This window comes from Pogoniulus pusillus, chromosome Z (genome assembly GCF_015220805.1).
Source record: "Pogoniulus pusillus isolate bPogPus1 chromosome Z, bPogPus1.pri, whole genome shotgun sequence".
Taxonomy (NCBI): domain Eukaryota; kingdom Metazoa; phylum Chordata; class Aves; order Piciformes; family Lybiidae; genus Pogoniulus; species Pogoniulus pusillus.
In genome coordinates, this window is record NC_087309.1 from 90481548 (window position 1) to 90498094 (window position 16547).

Sequence of the window (16547 nt, forward strand, 5' to 3'; positions counted from 1 at the left end):
TCACATTATTCCACATCAGGATACCATTGGCTCTCTTGGCACACTGTTGGCTCATGTTCAGCCATCTGTCAAACAGCATCCCCAGGTCCTTTTCAGTCGGGCAGCTTTCCAGCCATTCTGCCCCAAGCCTGGAGCACTGCTGAAGGTGTTAAGTGCCCCGCAGCAGAGAGACATTAATTGTAAGGGAATTGGTGCTGCTTAGGGAGTAAGACGCTCACTTTCTGACAAGGTCACCTAAGTCTACATGCAGCCAGCAGGAACACAGCTTTACTTTCCTCTGGTGTTAATTGGGCTTGAATACTTTTGGCTTTGGTGAGAGTCCAAGCAGCACAGGTGCTTTACCACAGCCACTCCTTGTGTGTTTGAAGGACAGGTGTCTCTCCTGTCCCTCCTTGTCACTAGAGGGCTCTGCCCAGTATAGCTGCATTTTTTTTCAATTCTTAGTCCTTAATTAAAGCAGTATATAATTATACTGCTTTATAATATGCTATTAATTACCCTGCTAATGAAGTATGACTTTATGCAGTGTCACTCTTTCATACACAGACCACACTTGAAACCCAGAGCTACACTTAAGGCTTGCAAACAGCAAGTGAGATGCCTGGTTTGCATTTGCAAACCTCACACGTGCAAAGGAGCAGTCAGCCAAGGGACTGTTCCACATCCATCTGCACTCCAACACACTTATGTCACTGCAGGAAATCTGAAATCCTGATGAGAGAAGGATTGTGGGTAGACTGAAGCTTTGCGGGAAACCATCAGGAAAACCTGAGTTCTGTATTCAGACTGCAAACACTCAAGCAGGCCTTATGCTGAAGGCATAGACCACAGGTCTAAGGTAATACTCAAAACCCAACCTTAAGAGTAACTATGCAGGTTAACTTCCATGAAGGTTCTTACCTTCATATTACACTTGCTGTGCTCAGAGAAGTGGCTGTTCTGCTTCAAATGCTACTATTTTGAGAGACATGAAAAAAAACCCAACAAACTAACCAACAAACTACCAAAAATAACCCCAAACTCCAAACTCCACCCCACAAAACAGAACAGAGAAATAATGCCCATCAAACAAACAAACAAACCAAAACAATCCCATCCCAAAAGCCCTTTTTACTTCCCAGAGATGACAGCCACTCCTGAGAGAATACTTTGTTGATGTTTGGGGATTTTTTTCCTTCACATGTTCTCTCTCAGCGTTCCTGGCCAGGTCAGGCCTGTATTGAGTTCATCAGTAATTCTGCTTCCATTAAGTCTGTGCTCATTACAAGCCTTAAATACAATAGTAATTGAATGACATAATCACAGAATGTTTTGCATTGGAAGGGACATTTAAAGGTCACCTAGTCCAAGCTCCCTGCAATAAGTAGGGACATCTGCAACCAGTGAAGGTTGCTCAGAACCCCCAAACAACCTGACCTGAAATGTTTCCAGGGATGTGGCATCTTCCACATCTCTGGGCAGCATGAGTCAGTGTATCACCACCCTCACTGGAAAAATTGTCTTCCTTTACAACTGAGCTAAACGTCTCCTCTTTTTAGTTTCAAACCGTAACTCCTTGTCCTGTCTCAACAGGCCTTGCTCTAAAGTCCCTCCTCAGATTGTTCATTAAGTCCCTTTAAACAATGAAAGGCCACAATAAGACTTCTGCAAGCGGAACAAGCACAACTGCCTCAGCCTGGCCTCACAGCAGAGCACTTTCATCCTTTCTAGCATTGCTGTGACCTCCTTTAGTCCTGCTCCTACAGCTCCCTGTCTCTGCTGCGCCGAAGGCTCCAAGTTATCTGCCTGATGAGTAACAACATGGACAGTGAGGCTGCTGGGTGTGCCAGCACTACCGAGGACGAGCCCTGAACTCCCCCGCCCGCTAAGCACCACTGAGAGCCTGAGACGGCCGCAGCTTTCCGCCCAGGCCCCAGCACCCCACTTACGCTGCCTATTGCGGTGGACGCCCGCCACCGCCAGGGGGCGCACGATCCAGTCCCTGCGCCCGCCATAGGACGTGCTTCATTACGTCAGGATCGAGGGGTGGTGCCAGGCGGCGTGGCGCGGGTCGGAAGCGGCCGGGCGCGAGGCAGGAAGTGCTATTTAGAGGCGGCGGAGGCAGCCAGGGGAGCTTGCGTCGGCAGCAGTGGCTCCTCATCAAGATGTCGATCGAAATCGAGTCCTCCGAGTACGTATTTCGGTAGCGAGAAGGGTGGCGGTGCCGGGAGTGGTGAAGCGGTATCGGGAGAGGAGGGCCGAGGCAGCGGCGTGGCTTGTGGCTGGGGACGGTGTGTGTGTGAGGCCTGTGCCGGAGATGATCGGGGGAAGAGGACAGTCACAGTCTTGGTCTTGATGGTTGCTCCGCCACGACTGGGCAGCGGGACGGATGGGGGCTGCTGCAGCTAGGCAGAACCGTGGGGAAAGGTGTCGTGGAGTTGCTTCCCTGACTTCGTGTTGTTCCCTCTGCAGCGTGATCCGTCTGATCATGCAATACTTAAAGGAGAACAGCCTCCACCGAGCTCTCGCCACCCTTCAGGAAGAAACTACCGTATCGCTCAACACTGTGGACAGTATAGAGAGCTTCGTGGCAGATATAAACAGTGGACACTGGGACACGGTGCTGCAAGCTATACAGTCACTGAAGCTGCCCGACAAGACCCTCATTGATCTGTACGAGCAGGTGAGTGCAGGCTGCGGATGGCCTTTTCTGATCTGTGTGGAAGCCCTTCGTGGTTTTTCTGTTTGCTGATGCAGATATTTGTCTATGGATGCAGGTTGTGTTGGAGTTGATTGAACTTCGGGAGCTTGGTGCTGCCAGGTCTCTTCTGAGACAAACAGATCCCATGATCATGCTAAAACAAACTCAGCCAGAGCGCTACATCCATCTTGAAAACCTTCTTGCGAGATCCTACTTTGATCCTCGTGAGGTATGTAGCACATTTCTTCGAGGCCTCTCAATTTCTGTTCCACACGACCCCAGGCACTGGCCCGAGGTGCTAGTGGATTAAATTTGCCACTCTGGGAGTGAGAATGAGAACATACAGCTTCACTCTTTGCTGATTTTATATAGTATAAGTGTTTGAGAAATGAGAGGTAACAGTTGGATCATGAGGTATCTGAGCATTCTAAAGTATACTGAAGGTGGGAGTTGGGGGATTTAGATAATGGCTTATCTTTTCCACTCTGGGAGTGAGAATGTGCAGTTTCACACTTTGATTTGCCATTGTTTAAGTGAGAAGGGAAGTGTAATCCTTGGACCATGAGGCAGCTGAGCAGTGGTTCTGAAGTATACTGCAGGTGGGAGTTTGGGGGATTTATACCTGTATCATGCCACTGGTCCTGTGGCACGATACAGGTATAAGTCCCCTAACTCTCATCAGTGCCTTGTTTTTCCTGTAGAGGGAAATCTAAATTTTGTAGATAGAAGTGTTGTTGTGGAATAGTAGAGGTACTAGTCCTGATTATGTCAGGCTGACTTTTTTAGTGAAAGCATATCCCAGATGTTCCAGGGGTTGGTGGTAAAGACAAAAGCTGTTTATGACAAAGGGCCTAATAGAAAATTAATGTGGAAGGGGCTTCAGTTCAGAGCGGGGAATGTTTTTGTGGCAAATGGCTTAGAAGACTCACTTCATTAACTTCTCCCTAGGCATACCCAGATGGAAGTAGCAAAGAGAAGCGGAGAGCTGCTATTGCACAAGCTCTAGCTGGAGAAGTCAGTGTGGTACCTCCATCTCGTCTCATGGCATTGCTGGGGCAGGTAATTATTGAAAAATAACCATCTTCTGTAGATAGTGAGCAGATAAACTAACCACAGTGTAGTTGGTTCTCCTAGTTCTGTAAAAGTAAAGCTGAGAATGGGAAGGAGTGAGTGAGCTTAGTTGCTGACTGAGTTTAAACTACTACCCCACAGAATAAATACTTAGCACATAGGAAAAAGTGTTTTCAAAGTGCACATTAATAGAGTTTCCATTGTTGCACTTAGACCTCTCTTTTGCTGCTCAGAATGTGTCTTTTGTGTGGACAGTATTTAGTGTAATTTGCTGTTTTATGGCTTGCATCTTGCTTTTTGAGCTTATGCATATGCTGAATAAATTCTTTCAGCATAACAAACAGATTATGCCTCCTGCTCAAGGAGTTGTATAAGGTTCTGTCTTTTCAATGATGTGCCCTCATGCCTTCCACAAAACTGTGTCATTTAAGTGTCGTTTAGACTTAATTCTAAGAGTACAAGAAACTGTTGTGGTATTGTGTTAGTTAGAAGCAAGCTTTGATGAAGAAGACATATGTTAACTAATAGCTAATAATTCTTTTTTTCCACCTTCTCAAAAGGCGCTGAAGTGGCAGCAGCATCAGGGCCTGCTTCCTCCTGGTATGACAATTGACTTGTTCAGAGGCAAAGCAGCTGTGAAAGATGTAGAAGAAGAAAAGTTTCCCACACAGCTCAGCAGACACATTAAGGTGATGTTACATTTGTTTTTATGTGTGTTACTGCTGCTGCTTCTTTCTTCCTATGCTTTAGCTTGGGAGATAAGAGTAAACCTGAATTCCTGTGGTCCTTTTTTCCCTTAAGTCATTGCTACCTCTACTCATCCTCTCCTCTATTCACCTCTATCCACCTCTCACCTCTCTCCCCTTTTGTTTTTGCTTTTTCACCACACATTATTTCATTAGGGGTTTTTCATGATTTTTTGAAATGAGGCTCTTTAACAAGACTGGGTGCTTGTGGTATTTGAGAATATGATAAATGTATTAATTATTTAACTTAACAGTTCAGAATCATTGAGTTTTCAGAAGTGGTTTTCTTAGTCCCCTTCTTTACTTGCACAAGGAGTCTCATGCATATTATCTTATGTGAGCCACAGATCAGCTTTGCTCGTGAACCAGGTCTGCCAACATGATTAGAGAAGAAGCAGTGCTGCAATGACATAGTTGCCCTGCCGCACACAATGTGGAACAGGCAGTTTGCTCCCGTGAAAGCTTTTCAGCGTCACCAGGCAGTTTTCTGTGCAGTGAGAAGTGTTAGTTTGCTGTAGAGGCTCTCATAGTTGTCACAACTAGCAGAAGATCATGCTTTCAAAAGTCATGAGCTGGAGCTTGTGAAATCAGCTTGTAGTGCTCACTAGCAGCTCTGTACAAATGCTTTAGTAGAATTTATTTTGGTTTCCATTACTGACCTTGGATCTTCATTTTGATCAGTAGAAATGTTTTTCTGTACTCAGTTCTCATGATCATTTGTACTTAAACACTTTATCAAAAAAATCCCCAAACATTCTGTTTTTAAATTTCACTAGGGGAAAAAAATCTAATTCCATCTTAAAAAACTTCTACCACTTCAGAAATTATTGAAGGATGTGTCACGGAAGGTAGTTCGGGGGGAATTAGGGAAGGTACGTGGAGGCTCACTGTCACTAGCTATATGTGCTGCGTACTGGATAACTGTTTGGCAACATACACAGTTCACTGCAAAAAAACCTCTGAAAATAGGAAATGAGCCAGCCCAACTGCTGCTGTAAGCAGAGAATGTGTGATGTCGGTTTCGCAGATAAAAGGAGGGGTTTTATGTTTGTTCTTGAAGTGCTAGTGTGTAGTCATTGCCAGGAATTCTAAACCTTCACACTCAGTTTGTGAATGCATGCTTCTAGAAAATACTATGAGTTGGCCACTGAGATGAGCCTATAGTTTTGTTTTAATGAGGTGTGTCTTTTAATTTGATTATTAATCTTAATTTACATTCTTCTCCACAACAGTTTGGGCAGAAGTCACATGTGGAGTGTGCTCGGTTTTCCCCAGATGGACAGTACCTGGTTACTGGCTCTGTTGATGGTTTCATTGAAGTTTGGAACTTCACTACTGGAAAAATCAGGAAGGTAAATGGTGCCTTATTTCACAGAAATAGTGCACAGGCCAGAGCACCTGGCTTTATACTTTAAGGTTATACTTTATTTTCATTTATTGGAGAATGTGTTTCTGAAACGATTATCTGCTCTGTTATCAGTCTGTAATCTTTTTCTGGGTTTGAGTGGTTTGTCACAGGCTGCCCTCTGTCATAGTCTTGCTTTTTAACCTTTCTGCATCATTGTTACCGCTAAAATGGTGATATAGTCCCTGTTAGAATGTTGCTGATAAAATATAATTGAAGTTAAAACTACTAGTACTTTTGCACTTTGGCTTAAAATATATTTCATTGCATTTACTGTTTTGACCATCTGGTCTTTTGCTTTTATTTAGGATCTGAAGTACCAGGCGCAAGATAATTTTATGATGATGGATGATGCAGTGTTGTGCATGTGCTTCAGTAGAGATACAGAAATGCTGGCGACTGGAGCACAGGATGGAAAGATCAAGGTACAAAACGTGATGACCACAAAGATACACTTGCAGTGAGAGTGACGTTGCAATTCCATCCAAAACAAATGAGGTTTAGGGTGGCTTACAAACAGATATGTATTGACTCTAATGTTTAAGGTCCTCTGATCACATAACGAAGTAATCACCTGTTTCATTCTCTGTTTCCTCTGTAGGTGTGGAAAATCCAGAGTGGTCAGTGTCTGCGAAGATTTGAACGAGCACATAGTAAAGGTGTTACGTGCCTCAGTTTCTCTAAAGACAGCAGCCAGATCCTCAGTGCTTCTTTTGATCAGACAATCAGGTAAAGAAACTGAGATTGAGAGCTACAGTGCAGGGGGGAACAGAATTTGCAGATTGAGCAGTTAAACTTTAGAATATGCATTCATTTGAAATGGGATTTGATACTTTTGCATTGACTTTTAATACTAATAGGAGAGCACAATTGCTGAGCATTGGGAAAGGAGCACACTGAAAGTCTGACTTAGCACCTTGCATGTGATAAGGAGACAAGTGCTTCCTCTGCTCTGCTGACATTTACACTGACCTTGCAAGTTTTTTTTTCTGGGAGACCCCTCTTAAGTTCTAAAAACAGCTGCCAGCCTTCCAAAATATTCTCTTCTTTTCTCCCTTTTTTTTTAATAATAAGGTTAGGATAAAATATCTAGAAAAACAAGAAGATATTTTTTGAAACAAGCTTATACCTCGCTAGCATTGGCTCCATCCAGTTTATTTTCCTTATGAATCAGTGTCAGGGGTTCTTTTTTTTTTCTGTTAACCAAAGAAGTCTTCTGAAAGCAGCTTGAAGTATTTTAGTTGACTCTTCCTAATAGTTTCTCAACAAAGCAGAACTTCCCTCAATTGGCAATGCTCATGGCTTTCCTGTGGGCTTGAATAAGGATCTCTCTGTCCTCTGAGCTGTATGTGTGTGTAAGGAGACAAAGTTTATCCCTGTACATTCAGAGGCAATCACTTTGTCTCATGTTGCTGCTCCCAGTCTAAGTCATGCGTTGCCAGCTCTTATCTTAAAAGGATTCTTGTCCCAGTTTACACCCTGAATCTGTCCCTATAATCCCAGATCTACCCCTATACCTCCCCTGAATCTTTCTAGCTCCTTGTAGAGTGGGAACAAGAGAAAAAAGGACACAAAATGTTCTCTGGTCATCTATTCTTCCATGCAGTCTGACATGGAATACAAGTGATCCAGCTGAGAGACAGCCAGGCTGATGGGCACTGAGAGCTTCAAGAGCAGGAATTGCAGTTTGTACGAGTAAATCATAGGGCAGTCCTTCCTGTGCTTAGGGTGCTGGATTTTGATCTCAGTATGTCTTCAGATGTATATGGTATGAGAGGGAAGGCCCAGAGCTGAGCCTGATCAGTCCTGAAGAAAACAGGATGAGGAGTGAGCTGGTTGCCTCATCTTGAGGTGGTCATAGATAAGACGCACACTGTTCCCAAGGCTCCTACCAAATGAGATTTTTTTTTTTTCCTCGAGAAAGAATTTGTAGTTGGACAATGCTGAGAGAGCTCGGTAAGGCTGGGGCCAGGACCCTTGAAAACTTTCGAAATTAAGTTGAACAAGACCATGAGTGACTTAAAAGTTGTTTTGAGAAATAGAAGTGTTTTAAGGTCTTTCCCAGCCTAAGATACCATGTGATTCTCTTGAGATGTTTTGGAATCTGTTAGACAAAAATCACATGACCAGATGGCTTATAAATTTTTGCTGGCAAGAGAAAAAAAACAACTTATTTCGGTGGTTGAAAGAAGAGCTATAGACACAGGATCATTTTTTACTCCCAAAAGATAGTTTCATTTTCTCCAGGTTGTCTCTGAAGTTCTGCTTCTGGGCATGGGAATTCTTTCCATTTCTCCATCTGTATAGTTCAATTTCCCAATATCTGTGGCTTTCCTTTTGGGCAGTGAAACTGTCCGTAATGTTGAAGGCTCACAAGCTGAGGTCTTGGGAACCCAGGAATGGAAGCTAAGTCTTTCTACAAACTTTGGAGTCACTTTGGTGCACTGCCCAGTTAGAGTAGTTTAGCAACTTGGTAGGGTGTCAGCTCAGTTACAGCAGTCGGATACAAGGTCCGTCTGCAGAAAACCCAAGGAATTATGTCCCTCTTGAAGTGGTTGGGCTAAACGAAGCAAACTTGGCATTGACTGACACTTCCCTTGTGCCGAGACTTAGATGCTGTCAAGTATTAGGACTAGACCCATGAAATGAGTGACAGAGGCTCTCCCTTGCCCCTTCTGAAAGGGAGGAGAAAGGGAGTAAGCAAGGGAGACTGCAGGTTGGGAAGGAAACCTAAACCAGCTTAAATGGAGATACCTGCTATTTCATTTTATATTTAGTATATACAAACCAATACAGAACCCAGACTCCCGTGGCAATTAGCCACTGTCACCACTGATGTTGTGGGCAGGCACTGGGGAAGTCCCAGGCTGGACTTACTGGGATATGGGAATCAGATTCAAGAGCTGGATTCTGGAACTGGATTTGGGAGCACATGGCTCAGAATAAGAGGCAGAACATACAGAGTCCTACTCAGGGACCCTGGCAATCCCTCAGCTTTATCCTGAATATGATATAGACAGAATCGAATCCCTTGTTGGTTAGTTCGGGATCACTAGTCCTTTGTAGCCTCATAATTCTAAACCCCAGCATGGCATACAAGGGTTAGCAATGCTTGGCCTGTAGCGCAGCCCTTGGCAGTAACTGTCCCTCAGTGTTATCACTGCTAGAGGCAGCCTCGGGCTGTGCGAACATGCACTGAACTTTAGAAAGTGCTCTCATTTAGCTGAGAAGTCAAATCCCAGACCAGAATTAGCTCTGGTCTAACTCAGACCAGGGCATATGCATGCAGTTACTGCAGCTTAGCTGGTGTGCTGATAACCTGTGAAGCAACAAAATGATAAAGCAGTGGGTTGTGAAACAGGTGTGAAGGTGGTAAGGCTTGCTCTGTGCTTTAAGAAAGCTCAAGCTTTTGTGCAATGTGTGAGGCAGACTACACCTAAATTACAGGAAGGTACCTCTTGTCTCTAGTCCATCATGCTTCTCAAGGCACAACCAACCTTGCAGTTAGGACAGCCTGCTCAGAGCTTTGTCCAGTGGACAAAATCTCTGTGGTGGAGACCTCACTGCTTCTGTCCTAGGGCTGTACAACTCCTGTCAGAGAAAAGCCTGTTTGGGCATAAGGAAAGATATTTTGGTTTGGGGTTTTGTTTATTGGAGAAAAATTCGGACTGGGTCTAAGGAGAGAATTTTCCTTAACAGAACTGCATAAGGCCTTCTTCGAGGCCCTGAGCAAGCTGAAAGTCGAGGAGTTGGGCCAGAGAGTTTGCTTCAAACTTTATCTCTGCAATTGTCATGTTGTCCGTTTTGTAGTTTCCCCTTTTTCAGTCCTTTCTTCTAATAGGTAGGGTATGTCCTACACACAGGTCCCTGAGGTTGAAGGTCAGTGGTGTTTCCCCCACATTTTCACAGGGACACGTGATGTCTGTGATGAAAAGAGCTTGTAATAAAGGTGTTGTGTTTTTTTTTAATTAGTGTTACCTTTCAAAGGTGTCTCACAATTAAAATAGGCTGAGGCCGGAGGGTAGTTCAGGCTATCTCAGCTGCTCTCTTAGTTGTCACTTCTCTTTATGTGACAGGATTCATGGTTTAAAATCTGGAAAGACTCTGAAGGAATTCCGTGGTCATTCTTCCTTTGTCAACGAGGCTACTTTCACCCAGGATGGCCACTACATCATCAGTGCGTCCTCTGATGGCACAGTGAAGGTAAGACACAGCACTGACCCTTTGCAAGTAACACATCCAGGCTCCTTGCATGTTGTCACCAATTTATTACAACTGCTGCAGTCACTAGAGAAGGACTTCGGGTTGTCTGCTGTAATCAGTCTTTCTGTTTGTGACCTTTGCTGTGGATTGGTGGCAAAGCGAGCTAATGAAGTTTCATGCTGTGCTTGCAAACTGCTGCAGTTTCTGCTGTGTTTATGAAAGGACGACATAAGTGCAGCAAAGGAGGACATAAGTGCAGTACTTAACTTGTCCATTCTTGCTTTATTCTAGCAACAGGCTGTGACCTAGTTTAAATTGTCACTATTTGGTTAAAGTCAGGCATGGAAACAACAGGATTCCACATAGCTATACCTTGACTCACTCTTATCTATGCAGCCAAATGCACTAAGGTGTCTTAAATTTGTTACTGTTAATAGTTTTACAAGAATAGAGCTCAACCTGGATAAACTTGTGCTTCCAGTAGGCATGAACGAGTTCTGTATAGGTCTGACATATGTATACTGCCTAGCAACTCCTCTGACTGCAGCAGGGGTGTAACTTAAGGCTGTTTTGAAAATCCCATTTAATTCTGTGTCTTTCACTCTGACTTCCCCTAAAATAAACCAAGCCAGAATGTGGGGATTCCCTTGTCTGAATTAAAAGTATTTTCTGGCTTCCTGTTTATTTCTTGTTGCTTTGGAGTCCCTTGCTATGAAAAATAATCTAGCATTAATGAAACTGATTGTAGAAGTGAAACATTTTACTTCTAGTCTCAGCAAAGAGGGGAGCTACTCTGTTCAGAGGAGTAAAGCATTGTTGTGTACAGGCCATCACTGACTAATAGTAAATAAATTAATATAGAAATAACTACATTGAGTAGGACACTGATGAAGTGTGTGGCTGTGGCTAAACCAGCCTAGTTTATAGACGTGGCAGATTGTTCTCCTATTACATAGATTGACAGAATGGTTTGGGTTGGAAGAAACCTTGAAGATTGTCTAGTTTCAAGCCCTCCAGCCATGTGTGAGGACACTTCCTATTACACCAGGTTGCTCAGGGCCCCATCCAACCTGGCCTTAAACGCTTCCACGCTTGAAGTCTCCACAGACTCCCTCAATAGCCTGTTCCAGTGGCAGTAACATGGGGTGTTAGTTCAGACTTACACTCTTTGCTAGACTGCCTCAGTCATGGGGAGAGCACAGAAAGGTGGCGTCTCTAAATTTGGTTGTACTAGTGTGAAAAATAGCAAAAATACTCCACAGGTGGCAAGTTTCACTTGAAATACAAACCAAGCAGTTCAGTTTTCTGCTTCTAAATGAGTAGAACAGCCTGGAGCAGCTCTGAGCTGGGATGCCCGTCTCACTGGTATCAGTGACACTTGCCTTTTTCAACAGTTTTTATGTCAGTCTTGTGTAAGAAATCTCATGTGCAGAGGCTGCAGGTGTATCACAGGTAGAAGCTAAACTCAGAAAGTCATCTAGACTCACCCCTCATCGAACCAGGTTGAATATGGGTAATGCGAATTCACTTTTAATTCAGCTCTGGTGAAATGTAGTCATGGTGCCCACACTTCAAAAAAGATGCTTTAAACTATGAATTTTGGGATTAATATTTCCCTTCAGAAACCTTAAAAACAATCAGAAGTCCATATCCTGAAACATCCCGTTTATATATATTTTTATAATCCAATTTTTTTTTTTATGCTAGGTTTGGAATGTGAAGACAACCGAATGCTCAAACACCTTCAAATCTCTTGGCAGCACTGCTGGGACAGACATTACTGTGAACAGTGTCATTCTGCTGCCCAAAAACCCAGAGCACTTTGTGGTTTGCAACAGATCCAACACAGTTGTCATTATGAACATGCAAGGACAGGTGTGTGTGGTCTCTTAAAAGTCCCTCATGTCTCTTGAAATAACAGATTGCATTGGGTTGTAAGGGACCCTCAAAGGTCATCTTGTCTAGCTCCACCCTGCTATAAGCAGGCACACCTCCAACTAGATCAGGTTGCCCAAGGACACATCAAGGCTGATCTGGAATGTCTCCTGGGATGGGGACTCAACCACATCCCTGGGCAACCTGTTCAATGTTTCATTACTCCTGTTGTAAAGAACTTCCTTCTAAATCCAACCTAAATCTTCCCTGCCCCTTGTCCTATCACCACAGGCCCTTCTTAACAGTCCCTCCTCAGATAGCTCCCCTTCAGATACTGAAATGAAGCTCTAAGGTCTCCCCAGAGCATTCTTTTCTCCAAGCTCAGTAGCTCCAGCTCTCAGCCTGTCCCCATAGGAGAGGTTCTCCAACTATCTGATCATCTTTCTTGCCTCCTCTGGGCTTACTTCAGCAGGTCCATGTCTCTCTTTTGCTAGGCACCCCATAGCTGAATGCAGTACAGCAGGTGAGGTTTCACCAGAGCAGAGTGGCGGAATGCCCTCTCTCCATCTGCTGGCCATGCTGCTTTTGATGCAGCCCAGGATGCCAGTGGTTCATGTCCAGCTTCTCATCCACCAGCACCTCCAAACTCTCTTCTGCAGGACTGCTCTCAATCTCATAATCTCTCAGCCTGTATTGATATCAACGGTTGCCCTGACCTAGGTGCAGGCCCTTGTACTATACATTATTGAATCTCATGAGATTCTCCCTTAGCCTGCCTGTCCAGGTCTCTCTGGGTGACAACAACCTGTCCTTTAGTCTTAACAGCTGCACCACTCAGCTTGGTACCATCAGCATACTTGTCAAGAGTGCCTCAGTGTCACTGTCTGTAGCGCTGATGAAGATACCGAACAGCACTGGTCCCAGTACAGACCCTTGAGGGACATCACTTGCCTCCCATCTTCATCTGGACATTGAGCTGTTGACCACTATCCCTTGGATGTAACCACCTAGCCAATTTCTTATCTGCCAAACAGTCCCACCCATCATATCCATGTATCTCCAGCTCAGAGGAAAAGATGTTGTGGGGGACTGTGTATAAGGCTTCATGGACGTCCAGGCATATGACAACTATTGGTATTACCTTGTCCACTGATGTAGTTACACCATTGCAGAAAGCCACTAGATGGGTCATGCAGGACTTGCCCTTGGTGAAGCCGTGCTGGCTGTCTCAAATTCACCTTCCTGTCCTCCCTGTGCTTTAGTATAGCTTCCATGAGTATAACCTGGCCTTAGGTTAAACCTGGTTTCTCCAGGTGGCTTTCTCCAGTTGTTCTGTACCCAGCCTGACTTGTAACTGTGTTCCAAGCACACCTAGTGATGTCTCAGTGTCTTTGCCCTGAACGTAGCAGTGATGTGCTGATATTTAATTCAGCCAAATATATTCATATTTGTATTTTTGGGGGGCTTGTCTTCACAGATTGTAAGAAGTTTCAGCTCTGGTAAGAGAGAAGGAGGTGACTTTGTCTGCTGCGCACTTTCGCCTCGTGGAGAGTGGATCTACTGTGTGGGTGAAGATTTTGTACTCTATTGCTTCAGCACAGTGACTGGCAAGCTGGAGAGAACCCTGACTGTAAGTTCTGAGCTTTGGTCTTTGTCAGAGTTGTAAACACAAGGGTGGTACGTAAATGTTTATTGTTTATAAAGTCCTTGAGAAGGACCAAGCAGTCCTTCCAGGGAATCTTTCACATCTGGTAGCAGCCATGATTGGTAACAGATGCATTCCAGGACACTTGGCTGCAGGTCAAAAACCTAAAAGTCTACAGGTTTTAGTAGAACCATTTTGTTTCTAAAACTTGAGATAATGTTTCCCCCTAAGCTAAGAGTGAATAGGTTCATAGATGCATAGAATGGTTTGGATTGGAAGTGACCTTGAAGTCTGTGGGCAGGCTGGGCAGGCACAGCTTCTGATAGATGAGGTTGCTCAAGGCCTCATCCAACCTGGCCTTGAACACCTCGAGGGAGGGGGCATCCACAACCTCCCTGGGCAACCTGTGCCAGTGTCTCACCACCCTCACTGTAAAGAATTTCTTCTATATGTCCAGTCTAAATCTGCCCACCTCAGGCTTCATTCCATTCTCTTTGTCTTGTTCAAACTAACCTTAACTAGAGGATGTGGAAGGCGTCTGCCCATGGCAGGGGGGTTGGAACTAGATGATCTTTAAGGTCTCTTCCAACCTAGACCAGTCTGAGTCTACGTTTTCATGTGGGCTCCAGCTGGTGGAGAACAGAATCATAGAGCTGCTGAGGTTGGAAGAGACTTTTCTGATCCTCAGCTCCAACATGACCATGCTTTCAGGCTTCAGTTTGCCTAGGGTTAAACTGAAGAGGGATGCTCAAGTGTCTGAATGTCATGAGGAACAGTCAGATGCCCTGTATTTCAGTGGATGTAAACTTTCACTGAACTGTCCCTCGCCCCACACAAAGTAACCATGTCACTAAAATTGTCTGGAGTGAGGCACATTCCTCTGCACAGAGCATGGCACACCTCACTCCAGCTACTGTTCAAAGAGAGTATTTACCTTCAGTCTGCTGATGCATCTTTCTGCTTATTCTTTCCAGGTTCATGAAAAAGATGTCATTGGCATCGCTCATCACCCCCACCAGAACCTCATTGCCACCTACAGTGAAGATGGCCTCCTCAAGCTCTGGAAGCCATAGCTTGGCTTTAGAAGGAGCTGTGAAGCCTGCCTGTTGGTTGCAGGCTGGTGGTATTTGTGCTTTTTAACAAGGTCTAAATGCACAGTGTGTGAAATTTTCCCAGTTTTCAGTTCAGTTTTCCAGAGGATGACATTCTTACTTACAACGTTAAGTAAATTGTTGTTTAAATGTTTTTACCAAATTATCTTCACTGCTAGTGGAGGTTTTGTTTTTCTATCCCCTGAAGTCTGTACTCTTCTCTACAGTGCTTGTGAAATTTGAAAGAGCTGGGAACTAGATACACTTAGAAGTGGTTGCTGACTTCCTAGAATACAGTGAAGTGTTGGGTTTTAATTAGAGTTAATTATGTGGAACGGGAAAGCTGCCTTCTCTCTACTGCTGAAAAACACATCCACTGTGTTCCTGGGTTGCAGATGAGGCAGCTCTGTCCTCACTTTGAAGGCAGAGGCTTTCTTTTCTAGTCCCCTGGTTTTTGCTGTGTTGAATTTTCACTGGGATTTTCCCAATTATGCACATTAAGTGTCACAGAGCTTCCTGGGAGCAAAACTTGGTATTTCCCATCTCCCAGGACTTCCTATCTTAACATGGTAGTGAAATAGTAATTGGGGATTTTTGTTCTGTGTAATTTTGTTTTGAGTTCTTGCTTCTTGGCTTTTTGTTTTCATTTTCTTTTCTTATGTTTTACTTTATTTCCAGACTAAAAGGAATCTTTACCTGGGCCTTCTTCCTATAAGTGCAAAGTGTCCTCAGATCAGCTTTGGCTGCAGCATGCTACAGGGGATCACTATTTTAAAGCATGCAAAGCTGGGTTATGTGGGTAGAATTCCTCTTGCTCTGATACTACATAGGCTGCAATTGTAATGGTGCTTCACACCCACCTCCACCTAGTTTTCCTCCATACAGCTTACTGTGTTCCCAAAAGTTTTTAATAATTCTATCTTAGTTTTTTTTTTAAATTTCATATACCTGTGCCCCACACCATGAGAATGAAGAAGCTCTCAGTTCTTCAGCTTGGAACAGATGGTGGTGACTCAGCTTGAGATCCTGGGTCTTGTGAATGGACACCAGAATCTTACCGAGTTTGTAGGCTTTTTGTAGGATGCAGAAAAAAAATGTAAAAACACCTAGATTTTTGTCTATAATGACAAGAGAAATGCATGCAGATTTGAATCCTCAAACTCCCTGTCCTTGTAACTTGTAGAATGCTTTCCTGCCGTGGTAATATCTCAAAAACTTCTTTCTTTTGACTTAATAAAATTAGAACTAATTTAAATCACCTAAGGATGATTTCATTTCAGCTGGAGGGCTTGGTCCTAGTGTATTGACCTCTATCACCACTTGCTTGATCTGTGTTCATACTGGTCTAAGGAGACGGAAACTCCCTTCAGCTTACATCTCGCAGAGCACTGCTTGTTCACTACAACTATTGTGTTCTGGTTTTAGCTGTAATGCTTTAATTCCTAAGGGGTTTTTTTGCTTTGTTTCTTTTTAATTTCCTCAGATATGGCAATAAAGTTTGTTTTAGATATTTAAAAAAATGATTTTTTTTTTCCTGCCTGGGAAAGGCATCAGTGTGTCAAAAGCACCTGCCAGTCACACAAAGGGGCTCCACTGGCACTCGGGAGAAAAGCTTGGCAAAAATCTTTCCAATATTATCCAAAATTGGTGGTTAATTTTGTTTTCATACCACACAGAACTGCTACTCCTCAACATCAGCTGTGTCTTATTTTGCTCTTGGTATAGCAAGTGCAAGACTCATAACCGTGAATGTTTTAAGGCAGAAGTAATATTATCTAGCTTAAAAATGTGAGAAAATCTGGCATTTCATATACTTTTAAATTAAAAAAAA

The 16547-nt window shown here is 43.8% G+C and overlaps 1 protein-coding gene across 1 annotated transcript; it reads left to right on the plus strand.

Annotated features, from left to right (window-relative positions):
- The first annotated feature begins 2056 nt into the window (after positions 1–2056).
- Positions 2057–16236, plus strand: SMU1 (SMU1 DNA replication regulator and spliceosomal factor). The gene is made up of 12 exons (XM_064140117.1): positions 2057–2170; positions 2452–2662; positions 2757–2909; positions 3629–3739; positions 4312–4440; positions 5730–5849; positions 6211–6327; positions 6504–6631; positions 9979–10105; positions 11813–11980; positions 13458–13610; positions 14600–16236. Exons 1-12 carry the CDS (start codon positions 2145–2147, stop codon positions 14696–14698), a joined length of 1542 nt encoding a protein of 513 aa, XP_063996187.1. The 5' UTR covers positions 2057–2144; the 3' UTR covers positions 14699–16236.
- Positions 16237–16547: the final 311 nt, after the last annotated feature.